Source organism: Falco naumanni, chromosome 14, assembly GCF_017639655.2.
Source record: "Falco naumanni isolate bFalNau1 chromosome 14, bFalNau1.pat, whole genome shotgun sequence".
Taxonomy (NCBI): Eukaryota; Metazoa; Chordata; class Aves; order Falconiformes; family Falconidae; genus Falco; species Falco naumanni.
In genome coordinates, this window is record NC_054067.1 from 113,136 (window position 1) to 135,276 (window position 22,141).

Genomic DNA, 22,141 nt, shown 5'->3' on the forward strand with positions numbered 1-22,141 from the left:
CCCCCGGAGCAGGGCCGGGCTAAACCGGGGGAGGAGGGGTTCCCCCGGCCCCGCCCACCGCCCAGAGGCTGCCCCGCCCCCGGCCACGTGCAGGGCCCCGCCCTCGCCCCGCCTCCCCGTGTCCGCACCGGGGCGGGGGGAGCAGCCGCAGAGTGACGTCGCACGCGGCCAATGAGAAGGCGGGGAGCGGCGGGGCGGGGCGGCGGGCGCGGAGGGGCCAATGGCCGGCAAGGCCCCGCCTCCGCGGCGGCGCGGGGCGTGGCGGCCCCTCCCGCGGCGTTGAGGGAGCGGAGCGGCCCGCCCGGCCCGGCCCGGCCCGCCCGGTGCTGCCCGCACCGGCACAGGGTGAGCGGCGGCGGCGCGGGCCCCCTCCCTTCTCTTCCCTTCCCTTCCCCTCCCGGGCCTGGGGCCCGGTCCGGCGGGGCGGGGGCTGCCCTGCCCCGCCCCGTCGCTCCCCCCCCACCTGGGTCCCCCGGGCCGCGCCCTGCCCACCCCCCGCCCCGGGGGGTTTCCATGGCGAGACCCCTCCCGGGGCGCGGGGGTTTCTTTGGCGGCGGCCGCCGCCCCCAGCCGCTGAGCCCCCCGCCGCCCCGGGCCGCCCGCCCCGGTGCTGAGGCGCTTTCCCTCTCCCCGCAGCCCCCAGACCAGCCGAGCCCAGCGAGGCCCCCGATGATGCCGGGGGCGCGGGTGGCGGAGCAGCAGCGCCTGGACGTGTGGCGGCCGCTGTCGCCCCAGTGACGGCCCCGCCATGTCGGTGATGGTGGCGAGGAAGAAGGTGGTTCGGAAATGGGAGAAGCTGCCGGGCAGGAACACCTTCTGCTGCGACGGCCGCATCATGATGGCCCGGCAGAAGGGCATCTTCTACCTGACGCTTTTCCTCATCCTCGGCACCTGCGCCCTCTTCTTTGCCTTTGAGTGAGTTGCCCGCGGCGGCCCGGTGACCCCACAGCCCAGGGACTGAGCTTGCCCAGGGCTCGCCTGCCCGGTGGCCTTGGGAGAGAGGGGGGAGCCCAGCACGCTGCGGCTGGCTGTGGCAGGATCTGCCTCTTTGCCCTCAACAGATTGACCCTGGAGCTTCTTGGGGAGGATGGGCCCCACTGGAGCTTTCCCCCAGCGCTGCCCATGGGGTGAGGCTAGCGCTTCGTCCTGACCGGTTCGGCTTCCCTGTGTTTGGGACTTGCATCCTCTTGCACTGAACACAGCTAGAGGGGACGGGGGTTCGGGCATGTGCTTGTCGCCAAGGGGTAGCCGGGGTGCAAGGGCGCTGCTGCTGCAGCAGCCCAGGCCGGCGTGGCCTGAGCCTGTGTCCCTACCGGCTGGGTGTGCATGCAGCCCCCAGCTGAGGCCAACGAGGGAGGTGACCCAACCGGAGAATTAACAAAAAAGGAGTGAGCTTGGTGGCACTGGGGTTTAGCACTGATCCAACTTGCCCTGCAGCTGCCTGCTAGCTGGGTGTTGCAGAATGCTGCACTACAGCAGACCCTCCTGCCAGCTGGAGTCCTCGTGTTTGGAGAGGATCCGGCTGCCCTTTTAGATCAGCTCAGCAGCCTGAAGACCTGCAGCCAAAGTCTTGGACACTGCTAAAAGAGCAGGACCTGCCCCTTCCCCACCACTTGCCCATGTGAGGGGCTGGGGAACTGATCTGGCCTTAGATTAATCCTACAAAAAAAAAAAACAAAAAAAAAAAACCACAAACCAAACAAAAAGAAAAAAAAAAAAGCCTGTGTTTACCTAAGTACTGATGTTGTGGGGAGGGGGCAGAATGCCCCTCTTGCCTGGTTTGAAGATAAGCTTGGATCAGCTAAACAACTGTGGAACTTTCCTTCCTCTGTCTCCTTCAGCATGTTTCTTAGGGAGGCAGGGACTCTAAATGGTGTTGGGTAATGCAAAAGCTCTTTAAGCCAGGAAAGCAAGTGGAAGAAACTGCTCCCTCGTTAAGCCTTGGCTATTCCTCCAGATAACGTAAAGCACTCAGCCCAGATGCTGGCCTCCTAGACATCTTCCCTGGACAAGGGAACTTGTCTCAACTTCCCCCGGCCTGGCATTGCTCTCCCTAGCTCCTCTTGTTTAGTGGATGCCGCTGGCAGCCTTGGAAAGGGCTTTCTGGAACACTCTGCTGAGGCTTGCCACATCCCAACAGCAACAATGAAGTGGCTAACGTCGGGCCTTGGTCAGTATGAGGCTGGTTTGTCCTGTAGCTTTGGAGGCAGGTGCTGTACAACTGTAATGCAGGGTGTTGGGGTTCCTGAGTGTGGAAAGCCCAAATTATCCCTGACTCAGTCTGAATTCAAATTCAAAGGTATGAAATGACACCACTGTTTGTCTTGTTGTTTGTTTTTGTTTTTGTTTTTTTTTCCATCTGAAAAATGGGGTTAAGACTTCCTGCCTTGCAGGAAGAACTAGTAAGTGTTACTGCTCCAGAAACACTTATTGTGAGGGATAATTGCTCTTGCTCCCTGCGGAGCCTGTCCTTAACAGAAGAGCGAAGCCACATCCCGCTCTACCACGTTTGCCTTTGCCAGCTGCCTGCCGTGGTTGTGCAGGACAGAGCGAACCCAGGCTGCCTTTCCAGTCCTAGCTGCTGGAGGAGCTGGCAGTGTGATGGTTAGTTTGGCCATGGGTGCAGCAGGTACGTGACTGGAAATTCCTGGAGAAGCCTCTTCCCATGCTCTGGGAGGCAGAGGGGTCGCTCATGTCCTTGCTTGCTCAGAGACGTGCATTCTACGTGGAGCTGGAGGGTGGTCTTTGCAGGGGCTGCTGACCCAGCGGCAGTTTTGCTGGGAGAGGAATCATCTCTTGAATTTTTAGTTAAAATGGCAGAGTAGTTTCAACTGGGGAGATGGGGAAAAGTTTGGGAAAATTCAAAGTATCTATTAGATTGTCTCAGTGTGTGGACCTTAATGCTTTCTGTTTGAATGAGATGGTTTTGTTTTGATTTGTTTGAGGATTTTTGCATTTGGGATGGGGATGAAATGTTGCCTTCCCAGCCAGAAACACTCTGCAACGTCTCTGTTTCAGTGACCGAGCTGAGAAGATGAGCAGCTTGGCTGCTCAAGAGCCCTGCTTGCCCTGTATGCCTTCTGCATGTGTTAGGGTGCTTTTGCATAAGGGTCTCAGCCTTGATCTTTTTGCTGTGTTACCCATTTCTTTTGGCTTTTGGCAGATTCTTTGGTGTTTGTGTGGAAATTCATGGTTTCCCCCTTAAAGTCTGTGCTACAGAGGAACAACTTGGGTTGTTAGGATCTGGTTTTGGAGTGAAGCAGACTGTGGTGGGTAGAGGAGTCCTTTTAATTCTTATACACTCGCTGTAGGGGTGCCTGTGTTGTGAATGCTTATTTCATTCAGCTGAATCACTTGCGCAGTCACACCTTGTCTAAACAAGGCTTGGGGATGCCTGAAGCCAGAAAATGTCTTGCTACTCGATCTGAGCCAGTGCGGGTTTGATCCTCGCCCTCCAGGCTGCTCTGGCTGGGCTCTGATTACAAACGCTGTTGCTGGAGAGCTGTTGGTGACTGGCATCGCATGTCATGAGATAAGCTGCTGCGTTCCTCCCTGAAAGAGTTGTCCCCAGCCATGAAATGACAGCCTCTCTGTTTGGGCTGCTGCTGGTGGGGTTTTTTTATTTTGTTTTTGCGTTTTTATTTTTCCTTCAAGTAGCTCCAATGCCATTAGCTTATCTGCTGTGCCTCTAGTTGAATGGTCTGGGGCCATCTCAGCCCCCATGCATGGGAATTTATATGTTTTTATCCTCTAGGCTGTAGAGCTGTGGTCTGGAATTGGGTAAGTCTTTCCATCGCTGAGCGAACAGGACCTAGAGGGCTGACTAAGTTATCAATGCTCTACCTGGGGATCTGGCTCCTCCCTCCCAGATAAAGCAGAGGGCCGTAGAGCTGTGCTGGCTCCTGGGGAAGTGCTCTGCAGTGACTGGAGTCCTCTGCCCAAGGGCACCTCTCTCGCCACCACCTTGGCAGAGAGCAGCTCCTGCTGCTTAAGGGCTGTGGCGGGTCCCTGCAGGGTCCGAGATCTATATTTAATTGGGTCTACTCTATGACTGTAACGCGTCACATAAAATTCTGTTTAATATCCTCTTGGCATTATTTCAGGCACTTAATGAGAACGTCAGCTTTTGTGATAGGGCGGTTAGTTGTCCAACTCTGCTTGTGGTATTTGAGCACAAGGAGAAGCCCAGGTAAAGCACTTGTAAAATCCATTTGAGAATTAAGATGATGGGATGTAGTGTCTTCTCTCTGGCTGCTGGTAGTTTCCTCTGCAGTTTGCCAGCGTGTCTGTAATGGCCCTCCTGAAGTGAGAGTTCTCCATTTAGCTCTCCAAAGCGTGTGCAAGAGAACGGGGTTTCTATTGTCTTCAGTTTTTCAGCACGAACAGTTGATGTTTGTAAGTGTTACAGGCAAGATAGTGCCAGCGATGCCAGGCTCCTGTGTGCGGAAAAGGGCTGCTGTTTGCTTTTCCAATAACCAAGCAACTTTATCACTTTCTTTAGGTTTTTTTTTCTTTAACTATGTAGAGATTAAAATTTTTTTGTTTTCTGATGAGTTGAAAAAACCCATGGTGACACTTCATGTGACTTAACTTTTAAATGTTGTTTTTTCCAAATCCCAAGGATCCAAGGTTTGGCACTGATAAAGACATGCTCCTGAGACGGCTTTTACCTCTGCTTAGGTCCATGTCAAGCATTGTCAAAACTTAAACACAAGTTGATTGGTGCTTTTTAGTAGTTACAGGTTCTCTCGGTAGAGGTAAACTTGTTGGTATCCAGAGTTCAGCTAGTTTTGCTCATGAAGACGTGTTTCTGCGTCAAGCAGCTGCTCCCGGGTTTGTTAATTGCATGCCCTTTTTCTTGTACGTGGGCTCCTTTTCGGAAGACAACCTTGGTCTCCCTGCTGTGTGCACATCCTCTATAGCACCACCATTCCCACACAGGTCTTGGGGTGCTCTCCTGCCTGTGTGGAGATGTGAGCTTAGCTGGGAAAAGAGCAGTAACATTGGCATAAGGTTTCTGTTTCCTGCTTAAAGTCGGTTGTTGCATCAGTTGGGTTGGAAGCACGTGGCACGTGCTCACGGTGGAACCGCATTTGAAGTGGGTCTCTAGCGAGCATTTTCTGTGTCACTGTTGACAGACAGGGAGAGTTTCTGTAGACGGCTTCAGTTCTGCCCGAATCCTGCTTAGGAAAGGGCACTGAACTTCTAGCACTGCAGTGCAGCGGTTACCCAGGTTTTCAGAGCAGCAGTTTCCATGCTTCCTGCAAGTACATCAGCCTCTGCAAAAAATCCCAGGTCCGGGAAATGCAGACGACTGTAAGTGCTCTGGTGAGGGTCAAATGTTTGGTAAAGATACGACTTTGCTTCGCTAGCATTCAGGACAAGTACACAGTGTGGTTATGCATTAGTTTAGGAAAGTTAAATAGGTGTTTTGCAAGTGAGATGTAAATAAATTATACGACAGAGCTTGCGCTGAACCCTGGAGGGACCCAACCATGAGATGTGCTGCCCAATGGCCATGGCTGAAGTCCACTTCCATCGTGGCGGGCCTGTTTGTTTTCCCCTTCCTCCAGAGTTTTGCTGAATGTGCTGCTTACAACAGACCTTCCCAAGCAGTCGCAAAATAATCGGTCAAGCAGCCGTTGCACTGTAAACTTGTGGCACCTCCCAGCTTCTGATTCTTGCTGCCTGCCCCCCCCACCCCCCTACCCCCGCTATTCTAACGAACTCTTTGTTTAAGCCTTTCTCACCCCACAGCCCGCCCGCCCGTGATGATGGGTTGTGATAGTGCGGTTATTGTCTGCTATTAGATGACAAAATGCTCAAGAACACAGATATTGCACGGGGAGTGGAGGAGGAGCAATATCCTTACATGCCAGTATGTCTCTGTTGACTCTCGGCTTTCCCAAACAAAAGATCTTTAAAATGTCTGTTACTTAGCAGTGTGAACGAATTGCTGAGCGTGATGGTGCTGTGGTCTAGGCATAGACTGAAGAATCCCCGGTGCTAGTGAGTGCCGAGTCAAAACGTTGCATGGTGGTCTTACCTGTTGCTCAGCCGTTCTGGACGGAGCTTGGCTCCTTCTGCCATGGCAGATGGTCTGGGGTTATTCCCTGAAAGACACCTTCTTAAAAGCAAGGCCCTGTCAGCACAGGGAGGGATGGGAGACATGCAGCAGGCTCAGTGTTGGGTCTCAGGATACAGTTTCAGTGCGGTGGGGGTTTGTCTCACTCAGGCCTCTCTGACCTTGCCTCCGGGCTGCGTTTGTGCCTAGGGGAGGGGATGCAGGAGCACCACCAGCCCCGCTAGCTACCTGGGGAAGCAGGAGGGCCCTGCTGAGCACCTGCTGTGCCAGAGCACCTCTGAGCAATGGGGTTGGGCAGCTGGCACAGTGCCTGGGTGTTTGCTTTGTGCTGGAGGGAAGATGGCAACAGGACAATGGCTTTGTTGAGCAGACATCTCGTGCGCTTCGGTGAATGGCAGCTGAAGGAGCTAGTGTTAATCCTTCATTGTGTGACTTTCCAGGTATCTTTTCCCTGGCAGACAGGAGAGCAGGCATCTGGTGTTTTCAGGGGCTTTGTCCCTGTCCTCCCTGGCTGCACACCTCTGGGCAGACAGGCAGGCTACTTGGGGATTGCTTCTCTCCCACCCTGAATTGGGGACCTAACCTGCCCTGTGCCTGTGCCTCGCTGGGAGCTGGATGGAAGGGCTGGATACTGGCTGAATGGTGCTGCTTTCCTTGCCACAGCACAAAGATGCGTAGGAAATGGTCAGCAGGGAGTGAGTCACATCCCACGCTCCGGCTCAAATGCAGATGGAATGGGGACCGCACTGGTTGCTGCAGGGGCTGATCCCATTTATTCTTGAGTGTCGCTGTGTAAAGCTTTCAGGTCTGTGCCTGGAAGAGTACACCTGGCGCGGATCATGTGCTTGCGGGCAATAAATCTCTTTGCTGACAGTACACTGACAAAACTTAAAAGGTGTTAGTGTATATCTGAGGCTGGAAGCTCTGGCGCGGGTTCGGCTCAGATTTAACATGGTTCACGAATGCATATTTTAAGCCCGTAATATGTTTGTGTTGTTGTAACAGTTGAAAAGCTGTCATGTCAGCTGGACAAGGGTCAAGCTGCAGCCCTTTGAGGCAGACCATGTCCAGCTTTTAGAAGAATGAACCCGTGTTCCTTCCCAAAATGGGATCCAAGGTTTCTCTTTAATTGCCAAATGACTTGCAGCTCTCTTTCTAGACTTTGCCCTTGCAAAGGGAAAGCAAAGTTATCTTGGGCTGCCTAAAGACGATAAACTCAGCCCTCTGGCTGCTTGACCTGGCACTTCAAATGTAGGCAGGACTCTGCACATGGAGAACTCTTAAGGATTGTGTCGTTTTGAGTAACTGCAGAGTTTGTAGTGTTTAACAACATTGGTTTAGGGACATGGCCTGTGCATCGCTGTAGAGGTTTTTGTGTTGTGGCTGTGGCCAAAGCGTACCGTAGTTTCAGTATACAGCCCTTTCTGTACCTCGTTGCACACAGAGGTCAGTCACTGGAGTCAAGCAATGGCAAATTGAAGCCTGGCGAGCCTTCCTGCAGTGGATGGTGGGCTTGCAGAATTTGGTGCTGCAAACCAACCAGCCGGAGCTAGAAACTTTATTGTGTTTGGAGAAGCTATGGGTGGGAAAGCTATCCAGAATTAAATCGTTAATGCTATGGATGTCATGGAAGTCACCTTGCTTAGGATGACAGATCCACTGGGGAGGATAATCCCGTGCCTTTCATCACAGTAGCCTTATACTTTCTTGGAGAGCGACTGTGGAAAGCAGGAGTCCGGGTTGGATCCAACCCCGTGAAGTCAGGGCTTACCAGAAAGCCTGGGTACCCAGCTTCATTGAGAGGAACCTGGGGAAACAAGGCGTGCAATGAGAGGTGAGATTTTGCACAAGTGTTGAGAATTGGGTGGGGTTTCTGTCAAACCTTAGGGAAAAACTCCATAGAAATTTCACGCTGCCATAAATGGGGTTTTCTGAAGGAATCGGGCTAAAAATGTGTTTTCTTTAAGACCAGTACATCTCTAAACCTTGACTTCTGTACAAGCCTTCTGCACAGCTTGCACTGCCCATGGAGACATGTGTGTGGGTGTCTAGAAGTGACATGGGGCACAGGCAAGATTAATCTCCTTGCTCCCTTTGCACTACCTCGGTCAACGGGATTAGCAACATAATTCCTTATCGGACCTTTCTGTATTTATAAAGCAAACAAACCTTGCGCTGTGTTTCGTCTCTCGAGCTGGGGTTGTCTTGGATCCATTCCTGAGAAGCACAGGACATGGTTAATCCTGGAAAGTAATTTCTGTGGTACTGGAAGCTGCTGCCTTTTTAGGGGACAGCTAGAGATTCCCACCATTCCGATGTGCTGGTGGGCTTTCAGACTAGGCTTTGTGTGCTTCTCCAAGAGGTGCTGTCCATCCCTTGGCAGCTGGCTGCAGCAGGTGTCCTCTAGGCAAGATCCCTCTCGTTGGCTGGTTGTGTTTCTGGCGTTGCCCGTGACTCAGAGCAATGGGAGCTGGAAACAAAACAAAGTGCTGGAAAGTGTTCTGTGCCTGGCTGGTTAAAAACGTGGGGGAACGTTTTGATTGTGGCTGGTCATTAGAGCTGCCCCAGGGGTGTTTCCCTGTGGTGGTGGGGTCGGAGGGAAGTGCTGAACAGCTTCTCTTCTCCAGCTGTAACCAGCGTTCAGAAAAGTCTGGACTCTGACATCTTGCCAGGCTTTCGGGCCCTGGCTCAGGCAGACTGTGCAGTGGTCTGATTCATCGCCTCCTGACATCTCTCTGCAGGTGTCGGTACCTGGCAGTCCAGCTGTCCCCAGCCATCCCCGTGTTTGCAGCAGTTCTCTTCCTATTTGCCATGGCTACGCTCCTGCGGACGAGCTTCAGTGATCCTGGGGTGATCCCGAGAGCCCTGCCTGATGAGGCAGCCTTCATAGAGATGGAGATTGGTGAGTGCGGAGCCAGCCAAGCTGGCTGGAAAAGCCTTTGCATTTCTGGCATATCTATAGGCTACTCTTACTGCGGAGCCTTTCTTCCCGGCTGGCCCTCCAAAAGTGAGGATTGCCCCAAACGGGGCATCTTACCACCTGCTGGCTATTTCTGCTTGGCTGAGTCTCAAAAAGTTGGTGTGATGTATCGAATTCCCTTTCTGGGAACCTTTTCACATGCTGTTTTCTGTCTTGTAGCCGTGTACATACAAACTTGGTTTGCTTTTGGGAAGGGGTGCAGGAAGCTTGGTGTGGGCACCTTGATCCTTCAGGTAGAGAGGAAGTTTGGTGGATGTGGGTGATGCCCCCTCCACAGCCCCTGTCCATATGCCCATGAAAGCTCTGGCATCCCTTTTCTTGCCTCCAAGCCTTCAGGTTGGCTCTGGACTGTGTGAGCAGAGCTGCAGCCGCTAGCTCCGGACCCAGCAGACTCTGATCCCACTAGCAGGAAAAGCAGGGAGGCGAGCTGTCATTCTGGGCCTGTTGTGTAGCACCAGGTCCAATCTCTCCTTGATTCTCTTACTCAGAGGCCACCAACGGTACCGTGCCACAGGGTCAGCGCCCACCCCCACGGATTAAAAACTTTCAAATCAACAACCAGATAGTGAAGCTGAAGTATTGCTACACATGTAAGATCTTCCGTCCGCCCCGTGCCTCTCATTGCAGCATCTGTGACAACTGTGTGGGTGAGTAGAAGAGCTTGTGCCTGCTCCAGCACCTGGATGTTAGGTGAGAGCCTTTGGAAGAGGGCAGGTGGAGACCTGCACCCCATCTCGCTCCGTATTGGGTTTCACACTGTGTGTGCTGAGCGAGTCCAGAATGGTGGTGTGTGAACAGACAGGGACAGTCTGCTTCATCTGAAGCTCAAGGAGCTTGAGATTTGCTTGGAACCTAAAGCCAGATGGTTCATCTTAGCCAGTACTTCTTTGGCAATAACTAGTGTAACGTAAGTGTAACTTGTCCTTGTAAATGTGCAGTCCGTTTCTGAGTTTCACTGAGCTGCTGGCCTTGCTGGGCTAGAGGGTTCCAGTGGAGAGCTGTGTCTTGCATGAAAGCTGCAACTTGCATCAGCACAGAGATTCTGCCATTATGTTGAGTGCCCTTGTTTTTTGTTCCCCTTGCTGCATCGCAGACTTAACTCTTTTGCGTATCATGATTGGCGCATGTTCAGCATCCCTTCTCAAGGAAGAAATCCCATTCTTTTGGATCCCTTTTTTCCTCCGCAGGTTCCCAGTCCTTTGAGTGTTTATACAGTTCCTTGGACCCTCTTCTAATTATTCCAACAGGAGTAAAGGGCACATGGGTTAGATAAGAACTTCTGAGCCCAGGCTGTCATCTAACCTGTGTGCTGCTTTACTAAAAGCTCTTAAGCTCTATCTGAATGTGCAAACCGACTCATTAGTAAAATGATTTTGCATTTTCTTACATGGCCTCCCCTTCTGGAAGGGGGCTGTGATACAGGGCCCTGAGTTAGCAGAGGGGTTGGACTTGATGGCCCGGGGAGTCCTTGTCAGCCTTGGGAATATTTCAATTCAGGGCACGGCAGTAAAGCATCTGGAGGCAGGCAGGACTGCACTAGAGCAGTGCTGATCTCCATTTTTCCTTTCACAGAGCGCTTCGACCATCACTGTCCCTGGGTGGGCAACTGCGTGGGGAAGAGGAACTACCGCTATTTCTACCTCTTTATCCTCTCGCTCTCACTCCTCACCATCTACATCTTCACCTTCAACATAGTCTACGTAGCACTGAGTGAGTCTGGCTCTGGAGAGAGGGATGACTGGGCTGGCTAAGGAGCTGGAGGGGGGGATACAGATGGTGTTGCAAACCAGAGGTGATGGAATGGGAAAGGGAGCAGGATTTAGTGTGATGTTCCAGAGAAAAAAAATACCTCTCTTTTTGTATTGCCAGAATCTTTGAAGATTGGGTTTCTGAACACGTTGAAGGAAACCCCAGGGACATATCCTTCCACAATGCAGAGGGGTTGGCTTCTCCAAAGCTGGGTGTTAGTTTGAGCTGCATTCTGGGGGGACTGGAGTCTTGATGCTCAGGGTTCTCTAAGGAGTCTTCCATGGTGTTTTCCCCTGTGACTACAAGGTGGGGAGTGATTTTGTGGCTTTGGGGAGGAAGGTAAAATGGAAAACCATGTCTAGGAAAAGAAAAGGAGTTGGGATAGTGTGCCTGGGGGTAGTGACACAGCTGGGCTGGGACTGTTGCCAGGCTGTTCCCAGTCCTTAACTGTCCTTACTGTACTGGAAGTGCTCATCTGTTTCTTCACCCTGTGGTCAGTGGTGGGGTTGACTGGGTTCCACACCTTCCTGGTGGCACTGAATCAGACAACCAATGAAGATGTAAGTAGACTCTTCTTGTTCCTCTGAGCCACCTCCATTTTTCATCACTTCCTCAGCATGTCACAGTTGTGTCCACCTTGCTGACGTGGCCTGAAGGCAGGGCTCCGTGGGCTGGGGCTGGTGATTGGTGAAGCAGACCTGAGCTTGTGCCCTGACTGTTGCAGATTAAGGGGTCCTGGACTGGGAAGAACCGCGTGCAGAATCCCTACAGCCATGGCAACATAGTGAAGAACTGCTGTGAGGTGCTCTGTGGGCCTCTGCCCCCCAGGTAAGCTCTCAAGGGGCCACCCTGCCACTTTTTCCCCCAGAGCCCGGTGTAGGACTGTGTGTAGCTCCCCTTGCTTGGGTACAAGGCCTAGCTGCTTTTCTGCCAGCGCTCTGTGTGTGTGAGGCTTCCAGAGGTCAGTTGGACTGGATGCTCTGGGGTGGAAGGCCTTGTGTTGCCTTCCTTGCCTGTCTTCAGTGGTTCTAGCTTGTGACGTGCTGCTGATCACCATGTCCTTGGGAAGCCAGTGGGGGAGTGGCTCCCCTTACCTGGGGCAATATATGGAGCGAATGTGCTTTCCAGGGCACTCATTTTGGTGGGATCCCACGCTCTGAACTGCTTTCCAAGGGGCTTGGTTTTCACAGGAGGAATGTAGACGCTGTAAACTAGGTTTGGCTGTGCACAGCCTGTTTTGGAGTGGAACCTCTTGACCTGACGTTTGTTTTCCACCAGCACTTTTCCTGCCAGGAAAAGTTCACTAGCTTCAGGGGAGGTGTGGGTCTCTGATGGTGTGATTCTGTTCTTGTAGTGTCTTGGACAGACGGGGCATCTTGCAGCAAGAAGAGAGCACAGCTCAGGAGGAGTCATGCCCACGGGGGTCCAGCACTCAAGAGCCCACCGCTGCTCAGGACTCTGGTGGGCAGGCAGAGGAGAGCAGAGCTCCACAGAAGGACGGCAGCCTTCCTCACTTGAGTGCTGTGAGTGATTCCCTCCATGTGGGGGGTGAGTGGGCGGCATCTGCTTGGAGTTGCTGGTGCTTTGGGTCAGCAGAGAGAAAGCTGATACTGTGACTTAGCATGAACAAAACAACGCTTGGGGGGCCTTGTTGAGAGGCTGCTGATAAAAAGCTCATTCTGCTCTGGCCCTGGAAATGAGCATCTCTTGATTTCCTTTGATTTCCTCAAAGGAAGTCACAGCTGGTTGTGCTTTTGGAGATCTTAGTCCCGGGAGCTGGCACCTATGGAAGCTAGGAGGGGTCGAGGAGGGGTGGGAGATTGCAGGCATCTTGTTTTGGCACTGAGTGCAAGCTAAAGGATTGTCCCTGGGAAGGGCCCTTGCAGATGTAGAATCTCCATTGCTGGAGAAAGCTATTGCCCCACTGGATATGGCCCTGAGCAGCCTACTCTGCCTTTGAAATTAGCCCTGCATTAAGGATGTGATTGGACAGGAGGCCTCCAGAGTCCAGTGCTCCCGATCTTAATGGAGCTGCTGTTTTGCCTGTTTGGTGGCCCCTGGTTTCTCCCAAGCGCAGCTGAGACCTCTGTCTGGTGGAGCTGAAGACAGGACCAGGGCAGCAGGGCCAAGTGTCTGTGTGCTCAAACATGCTCTGTACTGGGGTGTATTCATGCAAGTCACTGCTGTCTTCTTTCTTCAGGTCCCTGCACCATCCCTGAGCAACGCTGAGATGCCGGAGCAGAAGCAGCTAACATCTGGGGAGCTCCCGGTCCCATCCCAGAATGCTGGGCAAGCAGAGCACTAGCATCTGCTTGAAAGGGAGAACTTTCTTGTTTTGTCTAATCAAAGCTGGAAGTGATAGAGGAGAGGAGGAGATGGGCTGGATGGCAGGCAAACGATTCCTCATGGCCATTTTGCTTTAGTCATTATTCGCCTTGATGCACAGGCAGTGCAGGCTGGCACTGGCCTTGCATGGTGTCAAAGGATAATGAGGGTGAGTGGCCCTCCTTGGTCACCCAGGGGCACTCGCCACCACTGAGGCTGGTCTGCCTGTGGGCCGAGGCAGGACCTCTTGCTCTGCAGGTTGTCCTGGATGCCAAGTACTGGCTCTGTGGCTGGGGCTGTCCTCCATCTGGCCCCAATTCTGACAAGATGACTTGTGGTCAAGCAGCTCAGGAGCGATGTTAGGGTCGGCCTGCTCTCTACTGCTGAGGAATCCTGATGGGAAGAGGAAAGCCAATTTGTGGCAGTAGTGTCCTCTCTCCCCTCCTCCCTCCTTCCTCTAATCTGTGGCATTGTTTTATTGGTTAACGTGGCAGGGGTTGTCGGGAGACATTTCGGTGCCAAAAGGGCCAAAACAACCGGGAAGGTGTGTTCTGCTGGCAGTGGTTTTTAAAGTAGCTTCCTTCCCATGTTCCTTCTTTTCATGTGACTTGGCCTGCACGAGAGCAGTTGTGGCGGGGGGCACTCCTTCCCATCCTTTCCCGGGGGCTCATGCCTGACCCAGGGGCTTGAGGGGGGGAGCAGGGCAGCCCATCTTCCTGCTGCTTGTCTCCACCCCGTGCTGGCTGCAGAGCAGTTGTGCAAGGGGTGTATCAAGCTGCAGAGGGGAGGGCCTGCCTGTGCTGTTGGCTTTCTAGCTGGTGCCAGGGCTGCATTTGCTCATGGGTGCCTGCGCCAAGCACAGGCGTGCCCTCCCCTTGCCTGCCAGGCTGTGGCATGCCACTCAGCTGCTGCTCTGCAGAACCTCTGCCCCGATTCTGTGTCATGTCATCATGTTCCTGTGTCCTCCCTGCCTTACCCTGCATTTCTCAGCCATCCTCGACCGGCTTTCAGAGCCTGAATCTTCCCTGGGTTTTGCCAGCTGTTCGGGGACTGGCTGGCTGGTGTTGGCCATCTGCACCGCCTTGGCAGGGGAGGGAGGAGAGGCCAGGGCTGGGCAGTGGTGGGAGACCCCTGTGCTGTGGCAGGGCTCCTCTTCCGCTGTGACGCTCCCTGTCCTGCATCTGGCAGCCAGGCTGAGAAGAGCCTTGTGTCTGCGGGTCCCTGCAGAGGCCGGTGATGGAGGGAAGGCTGTTTTGTGTCCTGGCAGCTGTTGATCCTGTACCGTGAGTGCTGGGTCCTGTGCCTCTCTGCAGACATGAGGTGAGCGAGTGGCAGGTGGAGAATGTCCTGCTTGTTTCTCCGTGATGCTCCTGCCTGGCAGCATGAAGTTGCTGCTGCTCCTTCCCTGGCCTCATATGCCATCCTGCTTTCAACAGCGGCATGGAGCAGAGCGCAGCGGGGAGTGTTGTCCCTCCAGGGCCTGATGTGTGCCTCCCAGCTTGCTCCTGTTCCCTGGCCCCTTACAGTGTCGACCTGGGCTGTGCCTGGCAGCGGGTGAACCGGTATTAATGTGGCAACCGGCGCTGCCCTCTCTCCTGTGGTGCCGGGGTCTCCTCTCCTAGGTGAGAGGGCAGAGCTGCTGCCCTGGCCTCCAGCTGCCGGTTCACGGTTGCCCTGCGGCTGCCTTCAGCTGCTCCCCACTGGTGCATACTGGGGAAGGAGCCCTGGCCTGCCACTGCCCGTGGGGCCAGAGCTGCCCGGCCTGCAGCCGCTGCCACCCTGCAGCCAGGCTGGGCCTGTCCCACCCTGGGGTGGAGGGGGGGGGTCCCAGGACCAGGCCTGGGCTGCTGTGCCTGGCCCCATGCACACCCCGCTGGTGGTGGGAGCTGCCCCTCCTCTCCCACCCACCCCAACACGCTACTGACCAAATCTCAAACTCGTTGTGAAAAAGTGTATTTTTTTGTTTTACTAATCTATTTTCTAATGCGGTGTGTTGAGTGCTGCCTGCTGGGGCCGTCGCAGATGCTGCCCACACCTGTGGTTCCTGTCTGCTCTGTTCAAGGTCTCCGTGAAGGAAGTGGGGGTAGGGCGAGGGTTGGCGTTTCTTTTATTTTTTCCTTTTTTAATTTTAAAACAATGAAGGAAACTTAATTGGTTTGAAAAATGGCTGAGCCTGTAGCCTCTGCCTCTCTCTGTGCCTCCCTAAGCCAGCTGCCTCTTTCCCTTTCCCCGTGGCTTTCCAGCCTCTACGTCTCATGCTTCTAGCGTGTCTTATCTGTGCTGTCTTAATTGCGTCCTCCTGTCCCCCCACAGCAGCTGAAGGGGGGGGGGGGTGTCTTTGCGTGCAGATTGTGCAGCCCGAGCTGAGCCAAGATGCATCCCAGTGGGTGCAGCTGGGGAGCATCCTGGGAGACGTGTGGTTACCTGCAGACCCCGCTCCCTTCCCCAGCTCCCTCCCCAAGCCTTCCTGGCTGGTAGGAAGCAGGCTGAAGGCCGAAGTGAAACGGACTCGCATGTTTTTATTGAGATTGAGCGCAAAGGAACAAACTGGGTGCCCAAAGGCCAATGCTGCAGTGCAGGAGCTGGAGGTGGTGGTGAGCAGCAAGAGCTGGGCTGAAGGGAGCTGGAGTAGGTACCCCAAGCCAGGGAGCCGGCTGCCCTGTGCTCCCACGTGGATGCGTGCCCCTGCCTCAGCTCCTGCCCGTGCAGAGAGGCTGTGGGGCCCTGGCTGGGAGGATCTGGCAGTATGGTGGGGGCTGTCCGGGGTGACAGCCTCCCCCAGCCACCTGTGGGGCAGCAGGGTGGTTGCTCCAGCTCCCTTTCATAGCCCTGCTGGACCGGGCTCGGTGGCAAGCTGCGGGCAGCCTTTGGGGCTCCCCTTGAGCTGAGAGTGGGGGCTCACTTCAACTTTCACCTTGGCTGAACCTTTGCCCACCCACCCACCTACACACCCCACCAACACAGACAATGCAGACTCTCCAGCAAACCTTTCCCTGCCTGCCCTGGCTGTGTGAGGAAGATGCTGGAGGAAGGCAGTGTGGGTGTCCTCCTTGCCAGCAAGGAGTCAGGCTCAGTGGGACCTCTGTGCTCTCGCACCCAGCTGCTCAGCACTGGACCTCCTGTCCCTGCCTGCCGTGGACCTCCCCGTCCTTGCAGGTCTCCTGTGTGTGCAACCCAGCTAGCAAGGGCTCTGGGAAGAGCTCTAAAAGCTGTGGATGAAGTGGGGCAAGCCCAGGAGAGGCAATCCAGGCCTGCAGCATCTTGGCAGGGAACACTGTTCCCCAGGGTGCCTGGAGCACCCGTGTAGGGGCAGCAGCGCAGCGCAGTACAGTGCAAAATGTCCTGGGGGTAGCCCCAGAGGGCCGGTGGCTGAGCTGCCCGCAGCCACGCAGCACCAGGTCCCATGCCAGGGCGGTGGGGTCCTGCTGCTGGTGCTCACCTGCTTCCCCTGCGAGCAGTCGTCCCCTCCAGTCCGGGAAGCGGCTGTGGGCTGTGCCCATCTGCGAGGCAGTGCCAGCAGGCAGGGCAGGCTCAGGAGGACTCTGCCAGGGAGAGAGCCCGCAGCTGCCCCTCAGGACCACCCAAGTCAGCATCTTCCCGGCTGCTGTCTAGGGTCTCTGATCCCTCGAAGCAGCCCGAGTCCCGGGGAATGTCCCCTTTGAGCTCTGAGGGCAAAGGCTGGGCTTCGGAGCTGTCGCCTTCCTCTGGCTCGCTCGCTGCTGGGAGAGGCAGGACGTGGCGTTAGTGGGCAGGGAGGCTGCCCGGCGTGGGGGCCGTGAGCAGCACGCAGTGTTTCCCCTCCACCTCCCCTGACTCTTACTGTCATAATCCAGGAGGAGCTCGGCAGCCGTGAGCAGCTTGGCACGGTGCTGGGGGTCCGTGATGTTCAGCTCGTTGAGGTGGGTCTCCCGCAGCTCCTTGAAGTCCTCCAGTGTCTGGTAGCCGTTCAGCAGCAGGGTGGAGGTGTGCTCCTGGGGTGGGAGGGCAGCGGGGGGCTGAGCAGAGTGCAGCACAGCTTCCCCCAGCTCTCTGCCTGGCCCTTGGTGCAAGCTGCGTGGCGCAGGTCCACGGCAGGCAGTTGCCCAGGCGTCACCCAGAAAAGCCCCATTGTGTCCCCTTTGTGCCCCAGCGGTGCTTGGGCATGAGGCGGAGGGAGCCACGGGGCTGGTGGCTGGCGAAGGACTGCTGGGGAGCAGAGGAGAGGGTGGTCCTGCTGCGGGCATCCTGGGCTCATGCTGGGTGCCGCTGACCCCCCATGGGCCCCTGGCCCTTACCTGCAGGTTGATGCGCTCCAGCAGCTCGTGGAGGGTCTTGGGCTTGAGGCGCTTGCTCTTGCTGGGGCCACGGCTCTTGCGGGCAGGAGCTGTCTCCTCAGGGATGACATCCACATAGATGAACTTGAAGGAGCCCACCCTGTTGTTGAGCAGCCCCGTCCAGGTGCCCATGGGCGGCTTCTCGATGATGCTAATGATGTCCCCTTTCTGGACAAGGGAGATAGGGGCAGAGGTGGGCACAGGCTTGGGGACAGCTGGGGAGCATCCCCTTTCAGGGGGGTCCCCAGCCACTCTCCCTCCCCAGACCTGCCCTTTGCCCCAGCTCTCCACAGCCCTGGGCTGGCTGTGGTGTGGCTCACCCGCAGCTTCAGTGAGTCCTTGTCGTAAGGGCTGGGTGTGAAGTCAGTGTGGACACGGGCACGGCCGCAGAAGGGGCCAGTGTAGGCTGGGCTGCTCTCCTCCAGCTGCAGGCTGTCCCGGTTGCTGCCCGAGGGGCCGGGGCTGGAAAGTTCACTGCCTGCGGAGGGGAGGGAGGTCAGGATGTGACCTGCTGGGAGGTGAGGGGCCAGCACCCTGCTGGGGCCAGGCTCACCGCTGGACAGCTGACGGCCGATAGATGGGTGCCCATCTTCCTCCATCTCCAGGTAAGATGGGGGCACCTTTTCGTGGCTCGTCTCCTCTGTGCTGCTGGCTGGGGACAGGGGGCACAGGGACCCCTCCTCCTCCACGTCTCCCTGCCAGGGGGGACAGGGTCAGGCCAAGGGAGGGAGAGCTGCCCCCCACGTGCCTGGGCCCCCTGCTCACCTTCCCCTCTGCTAGTGCTTTCACCACCATCCTGCCCATCTTCCGGTTCATGGTGCGGGAGATGACGGCCCGCCACTTCTTGCCCAACCTCATCCCGCTGCTTCGTGCAGTATCGTCAGGGCTGGCACTGCTGGACTCATCCTCGGGGATCTGGCAGAGGGATGGGAGAGTGAAGGCAGACCCCACGCTCCCCACCGCCCCCAGGCAAACCTCAGCTGGGTCACACAGGGGTGCAAGACTCCTTGAGGGGCGAGACCCTGAGTCCTGCCGGTGCTGGAACCCCTGGGGCTGCTCCATTGCACATGGGCCGCCAGTAGGACCAGGAGTTTGGGGAAACAGGCTCTGAAAAGGGCTGTCCCCAGTGGGGATGTGGTCCCAAGGGAGCAGGACGTGGCAGGAGGTGGTCTGCAGGGATCCAGGCACTCACATTCTCATCCAAGCTGAACTCCTTCTCACTCGGCACGGGGGAGCTGACTTTGGACTTGGCAAAGTCCTTGAAGCTGCTGGAGCGCTGGAGGGAGAGCTGGGGGGAACAGAAATGTGTGAGGGCTTCTCCCTGCACCCCCGTGCCCCAGCTCCCACCCTCCCCTCCCGCAGCCATGCCCCTCGGGCTGCTTTGGCTTGCCCAGAGCAATGCCGGTGCTTGAAGAGTGTTTTGGCTACACAGCCTCCCCCTTCCTGCCCCCCCCACCCCCCCCAACACCCCTTAAAGAACCTCCATGTGATGTGAGCCCCCCAGGACCTGGGGTCCAGAGACCTGGCATTGCTCTGGGTGCGTGCGCAGCTGCTGGGCGCAGTGTTCCAGGGGCAGGGGCTGTGTGGTGCCGCTTGGTGCTGCTGCGGGCTGAGCAGCACCGAGAGCTTCTGCTCCAGCGCTCGCTGCGGGTGCTCCGGCGCTGAGCCTGGTGCTGCCAAGCTGAGAGCAGCCCAGGTCTGCGCCATGCTGCTGCTGTCCTAGCATGTGGGCTGGGCGCTTGCTGGGGAAATACATGGGCTCTACAACACAGCCACTCTGCTCAGCACCCAAACGTGGGCATGCTGTACCAGCCCAGCCCCCCGAGCCAGGGATCCTGTGAATGGGAGCAGTGGGACCTGCCTTGAACTCAGTCCGGCTCCTGCAGTGGCTGTACCCTGGGTCAGTCCCTCCTCCTCTGCGAGTGTCTGACAACTAAAGGCTGTTTTCAGTGGCTGAGAGCATGAGTGCTGCCATGCCCATGCTGCTGCCCTCACATTGAGCTCCAGGCCTGAAAGTTGCCCATGTTTTCTGCCTGCAAGCATCATCCCACAGCCCAGAGAGCACCTCCCCTGCCAGCGTCACCAGGAAGCTCAGTCCCGCCTTTGCGCCAAAGCCACTGAAGCAGGTTTTGAATCTCAGTCCTGGTGCAGCCCTCCACCACTGCCTCTTCCAGGCTTCCCTGTGCCCCCTGCCTGCCTCCCTGGCTCTCCTTCCCCCTTCTCCCTGTCCTCAGGTGTCAGTTCCATGTGGGAAGGGGTCCAGAAGCATCCTTGGTGCTGGCTAGCCGGGTTCCCTGTACGAGCACATGGTCCCAGGTCTCCTTCATCCCTGGATGCCCAGCACCAGTGCTACCGTGGGAGCCAGCTAGCATGGCAGGGCTGGGCAGGCTTGGCTGCCAGCACACTCGGAGCACACGCTGCAGCACTCGCTCTTTCCGTGACTGCAAATGCAGCAATTTCCTTTCTCAAGTCACTCTGCCTGCCCTGGACTCCTGCTTGCATCGGAAACAGCCAAGGCCCTTCTCGGCCCCTGCACAGCCTGGTCCTGCTCAGACATGGCCCTGTACCTTCCCCTCCTCCTTCTCCTTTTCATCAACTCAACTGAGCATCCTCTATTACTTATTTTTGCCATTTTCTTGTAGAGGGCTGGCTCCATCTCTGCTGTGGCTTAACTTAGGACCAGCTCAGCTGGTGCACCCATGGGGAGGAAATGCTGGTGGTTTGCCCTGCTCCCATGCCAGCACCCCCGAACCCACTAGACCCAGGTGGCTTGAACCCCTCAGGTCTCTCTCCCTGCACCCTTCAGGCAAAAACAACTTTGTGCTCTGTGCCCACCCGCAGCCAGGAAAGCTGTGGCAACAGCTGCTGCCCTGGGGCTGGAGGAGCTGGGGGTGCAACAGCAGCTGTGGGAAGCCTGGCAGCGGGGGACTGTGGAGCTGGGGTGGACGGCCCCCCCAGGAGCATGGCAGCAAGAGGGAAGTGAGAGCCGTGGCTGTGGCTGGGCAAGGGCAGGGGATGTCCGCTGGGGCCTGCCAGGCTCGCTGGGCCACCCCCAGCACAGGGAGTTGGGGCTTTGCTCACGTTTCCCCTGGGAGCTTCCCAGCAGGGAGGAGCCGCCGTGGTGCATCTCTGCCGGGATGTCTGCCCACTGTGGGCAGCGCCTCGGCACCAGGAGCTGTCCCCCTGCTCCCCTTGGTGACACAAAGCCCACTGGGTCCTGGCAAGAGCTGAAGTGCTTGCTGGTGCAAGACCCGACAGGAACTGAGGGGCTGGTCATGGCCCCCATGGGTGGCTCCAGCCCTCTGGGCAGGCAGCATATAGCCCCGCTGTGCTGAGGGCTCTCGGGAGGTGCTGGTAGCTGGTACTGCTGGTGGCTCCAGCGCCTGGTGCAGTGCTGCCAGAGGAAGAGGCCAACACATGTGACCGAACGCAGCCTCACGCTGCCCCAACCACAGACACCTTGCTCTGTGGGTCGGGCTGGGAGCTGCGCGCTCAGCACCGCAGCCGGCCGCCCCACCACCACGGCAGGAAACGGCAGGCGGCCGCCCACGCTGTGGGGAGCCCACGGAAAAGGGGAGCCACTGCCCCCCTGGCAGAGCCCCACGGGTCCCACCAGCACCCCAGCTTGCACCCATGCTTACCCCAGGGGTCTGCACATCCTGGCCAACCATCCCACCGAGCTGCAAGCCAGGGTGGGAGCGGGGCATGGGACAAAGCCAGGACCACGCACCAGTGAGGCCGTAGTGGCTGGTGGTGGCAGGGACCGAGTGCTGGCAGCGCTGTCCCCAGGCCCCACGTGGCTCTGTCCCACGGCTTCCCCAGCCCACTGACACCAGTGCTCCCTGCTCAGCATCCCACGAGCGGCCCAGGCCCAGCCGGTGCTGGGTGTGCTGGAGACACTGTGGGTGCCAAGGGCGGCCGGGCGCTGCCCGCACTCACCTTCTTGTGTCCTGGCTCCTTCTCACTGGCGTTGGAGGGCTTGCGGCGCAGCATGGTGCTGGGGCCCAGCGGCAAGGGTACAAAGCTGGGGCAGCGCCTGGCACGGCACGTACTAAAGCACCGGCACCAAGGCCAGGGAGCGCGCAGGAAGCTGGCGGTCACATGAGGGGTGCTTGCAGCCGCGCTGCTCAGAGTGGCTGACGGGTGTGCGGGCTGGGGCAGGAGGAAGGAAACCCTTCACGAAGTTGCTACCCTGCCCAGGGCCCCCAGGGCAGGGGTGTCTGCCTGCACCCTGCCACCCCTTGGTGATGCTGCTGGTGGGCACCGCACCATACCCCCCTACCCATACAAAGGACGAAGGTCTCCAACTTCTCCATTGTGCCCCTCTCTGTGCCTGCTCATTCTCCCTGCCAGCACACGATGGCCAAGCACTCCACGTTGTGCTTGGTCAGGGATGTCCCACTTGTCCCCTACATCTGCAGGTCCTCCTGGCGGGCTGGGCACTGAGCCCAGGTGGGATGTGCTCGTCTGCACACTGCTGCTGAGACCTGCAGGGCAGTGGCGATCGCCACGGCTGGGCCAGCTGTCCTGCACCCTCTTGCTCCGGTTCTTCCATCTCTTGACCCAGTGATGGTCTGGGTCTGCCCTGAATCTACCTCCTTGGTCCCCCAGGGCAGGCCAGATGGCATGAGCAGGGTCCTACATGTGGGGCTGGGGGCCATGTGGGGCCGGACCCCAGCCCCACGCCGG

The 22,141-nt window shown here is 57.1% G+C and overlaps 2 protein-coding genes across 5 annotated transcripts; one reads left to right on the top strand and one right to left on the bottom strand.

Annotated features, from left to right (window-relative positions):
* Positions 1–281: 281 nt before the first annotated feature.
* On the top strand, positions 282–15,305 carry ZDHHC9 (zinc finger DHHC-type palmitoyltransferase 9). 2 transcript variants are annotated; one of them, XR_005830907.1, is made up of 11 exons: positions 282–345; positions 637–915; positions 8,827–8,987; positions 9,554–9,712; positions 10,638–10,775; positions 10,935–10,983; positions 11,272–11,374; positions 11,539–11,642; positions 12,169–12,337; positions 13,015–14,459; positions 14,576–15,305. XR_005830907.1 is itself a non-coding variant. In XM_040614169.1 (10 exons), the coding sequence occupies exons 2-10, from the start codon at positions 749–751 to the stop codon at positions 13,117–13,119; spliced, it is 1,155 nt and encodes a 384-aa protein (XP_040470103.1). In that variant the 5' UTR covers positions 282–345; positions 637–748; the 3' UTR covers positions 13,120–15,305. The 2 variants fall into 2 exon arrangements, 1 of the variants encoding a protein (XP_040470103.1); XM_040614169.1 differs by having other exon boundaries at positions 13,015–15,305.
* Positions 15,306–15,638: 333 nt separating this feature from the next.
* Positions 15,639–22,101, bottom strand: SASH3 (SAM and SH3 domain containing 3). 3 transcript variants are annotated; one of them, XM_040614168.1, is made up of 8 exons: positions 21,392–22,101; positions 18,645–18,740; positions 18,218–18,367; positions 18,006–18,147; positions 17,773–17,930; positions 17,414–17,620; positions 16,960–17,110; positions 15,639–16,858 (listed from the first exon to the last, which is right to left on the bottom strand). In XM_040614168.1, exons 1-8 carry the CDS (start codon positions 21,443–21,445, stop codon positions 16,671–16,673), a joined length of 1,146 nt encoding a protein of 381 aa, XP_040470102.1. In that variant the 5' UTR covers positions 21,446–22,101; the 3' UTR covers positions 15,639–16,670. The 3 variants fall into 3 exon arrangements, with proteins under 3 accessions (XP_040470102.1, XP_040470101.1, XP_040470100.1); XM_040614167.1 differs by lacking the exon at positions 21,392–22,101 and adding an exon at positions 18,975–21,375 and having other exon boundaries at positions 15,639–16,855; XM_040614166.1 differs by lacking the exon at positions 21,392–22,101 and adding an exon at positions 18,975–21,374.
* Between the last annotated feature and the right edge of the window lie 40 nt (positions 22,102–22,141).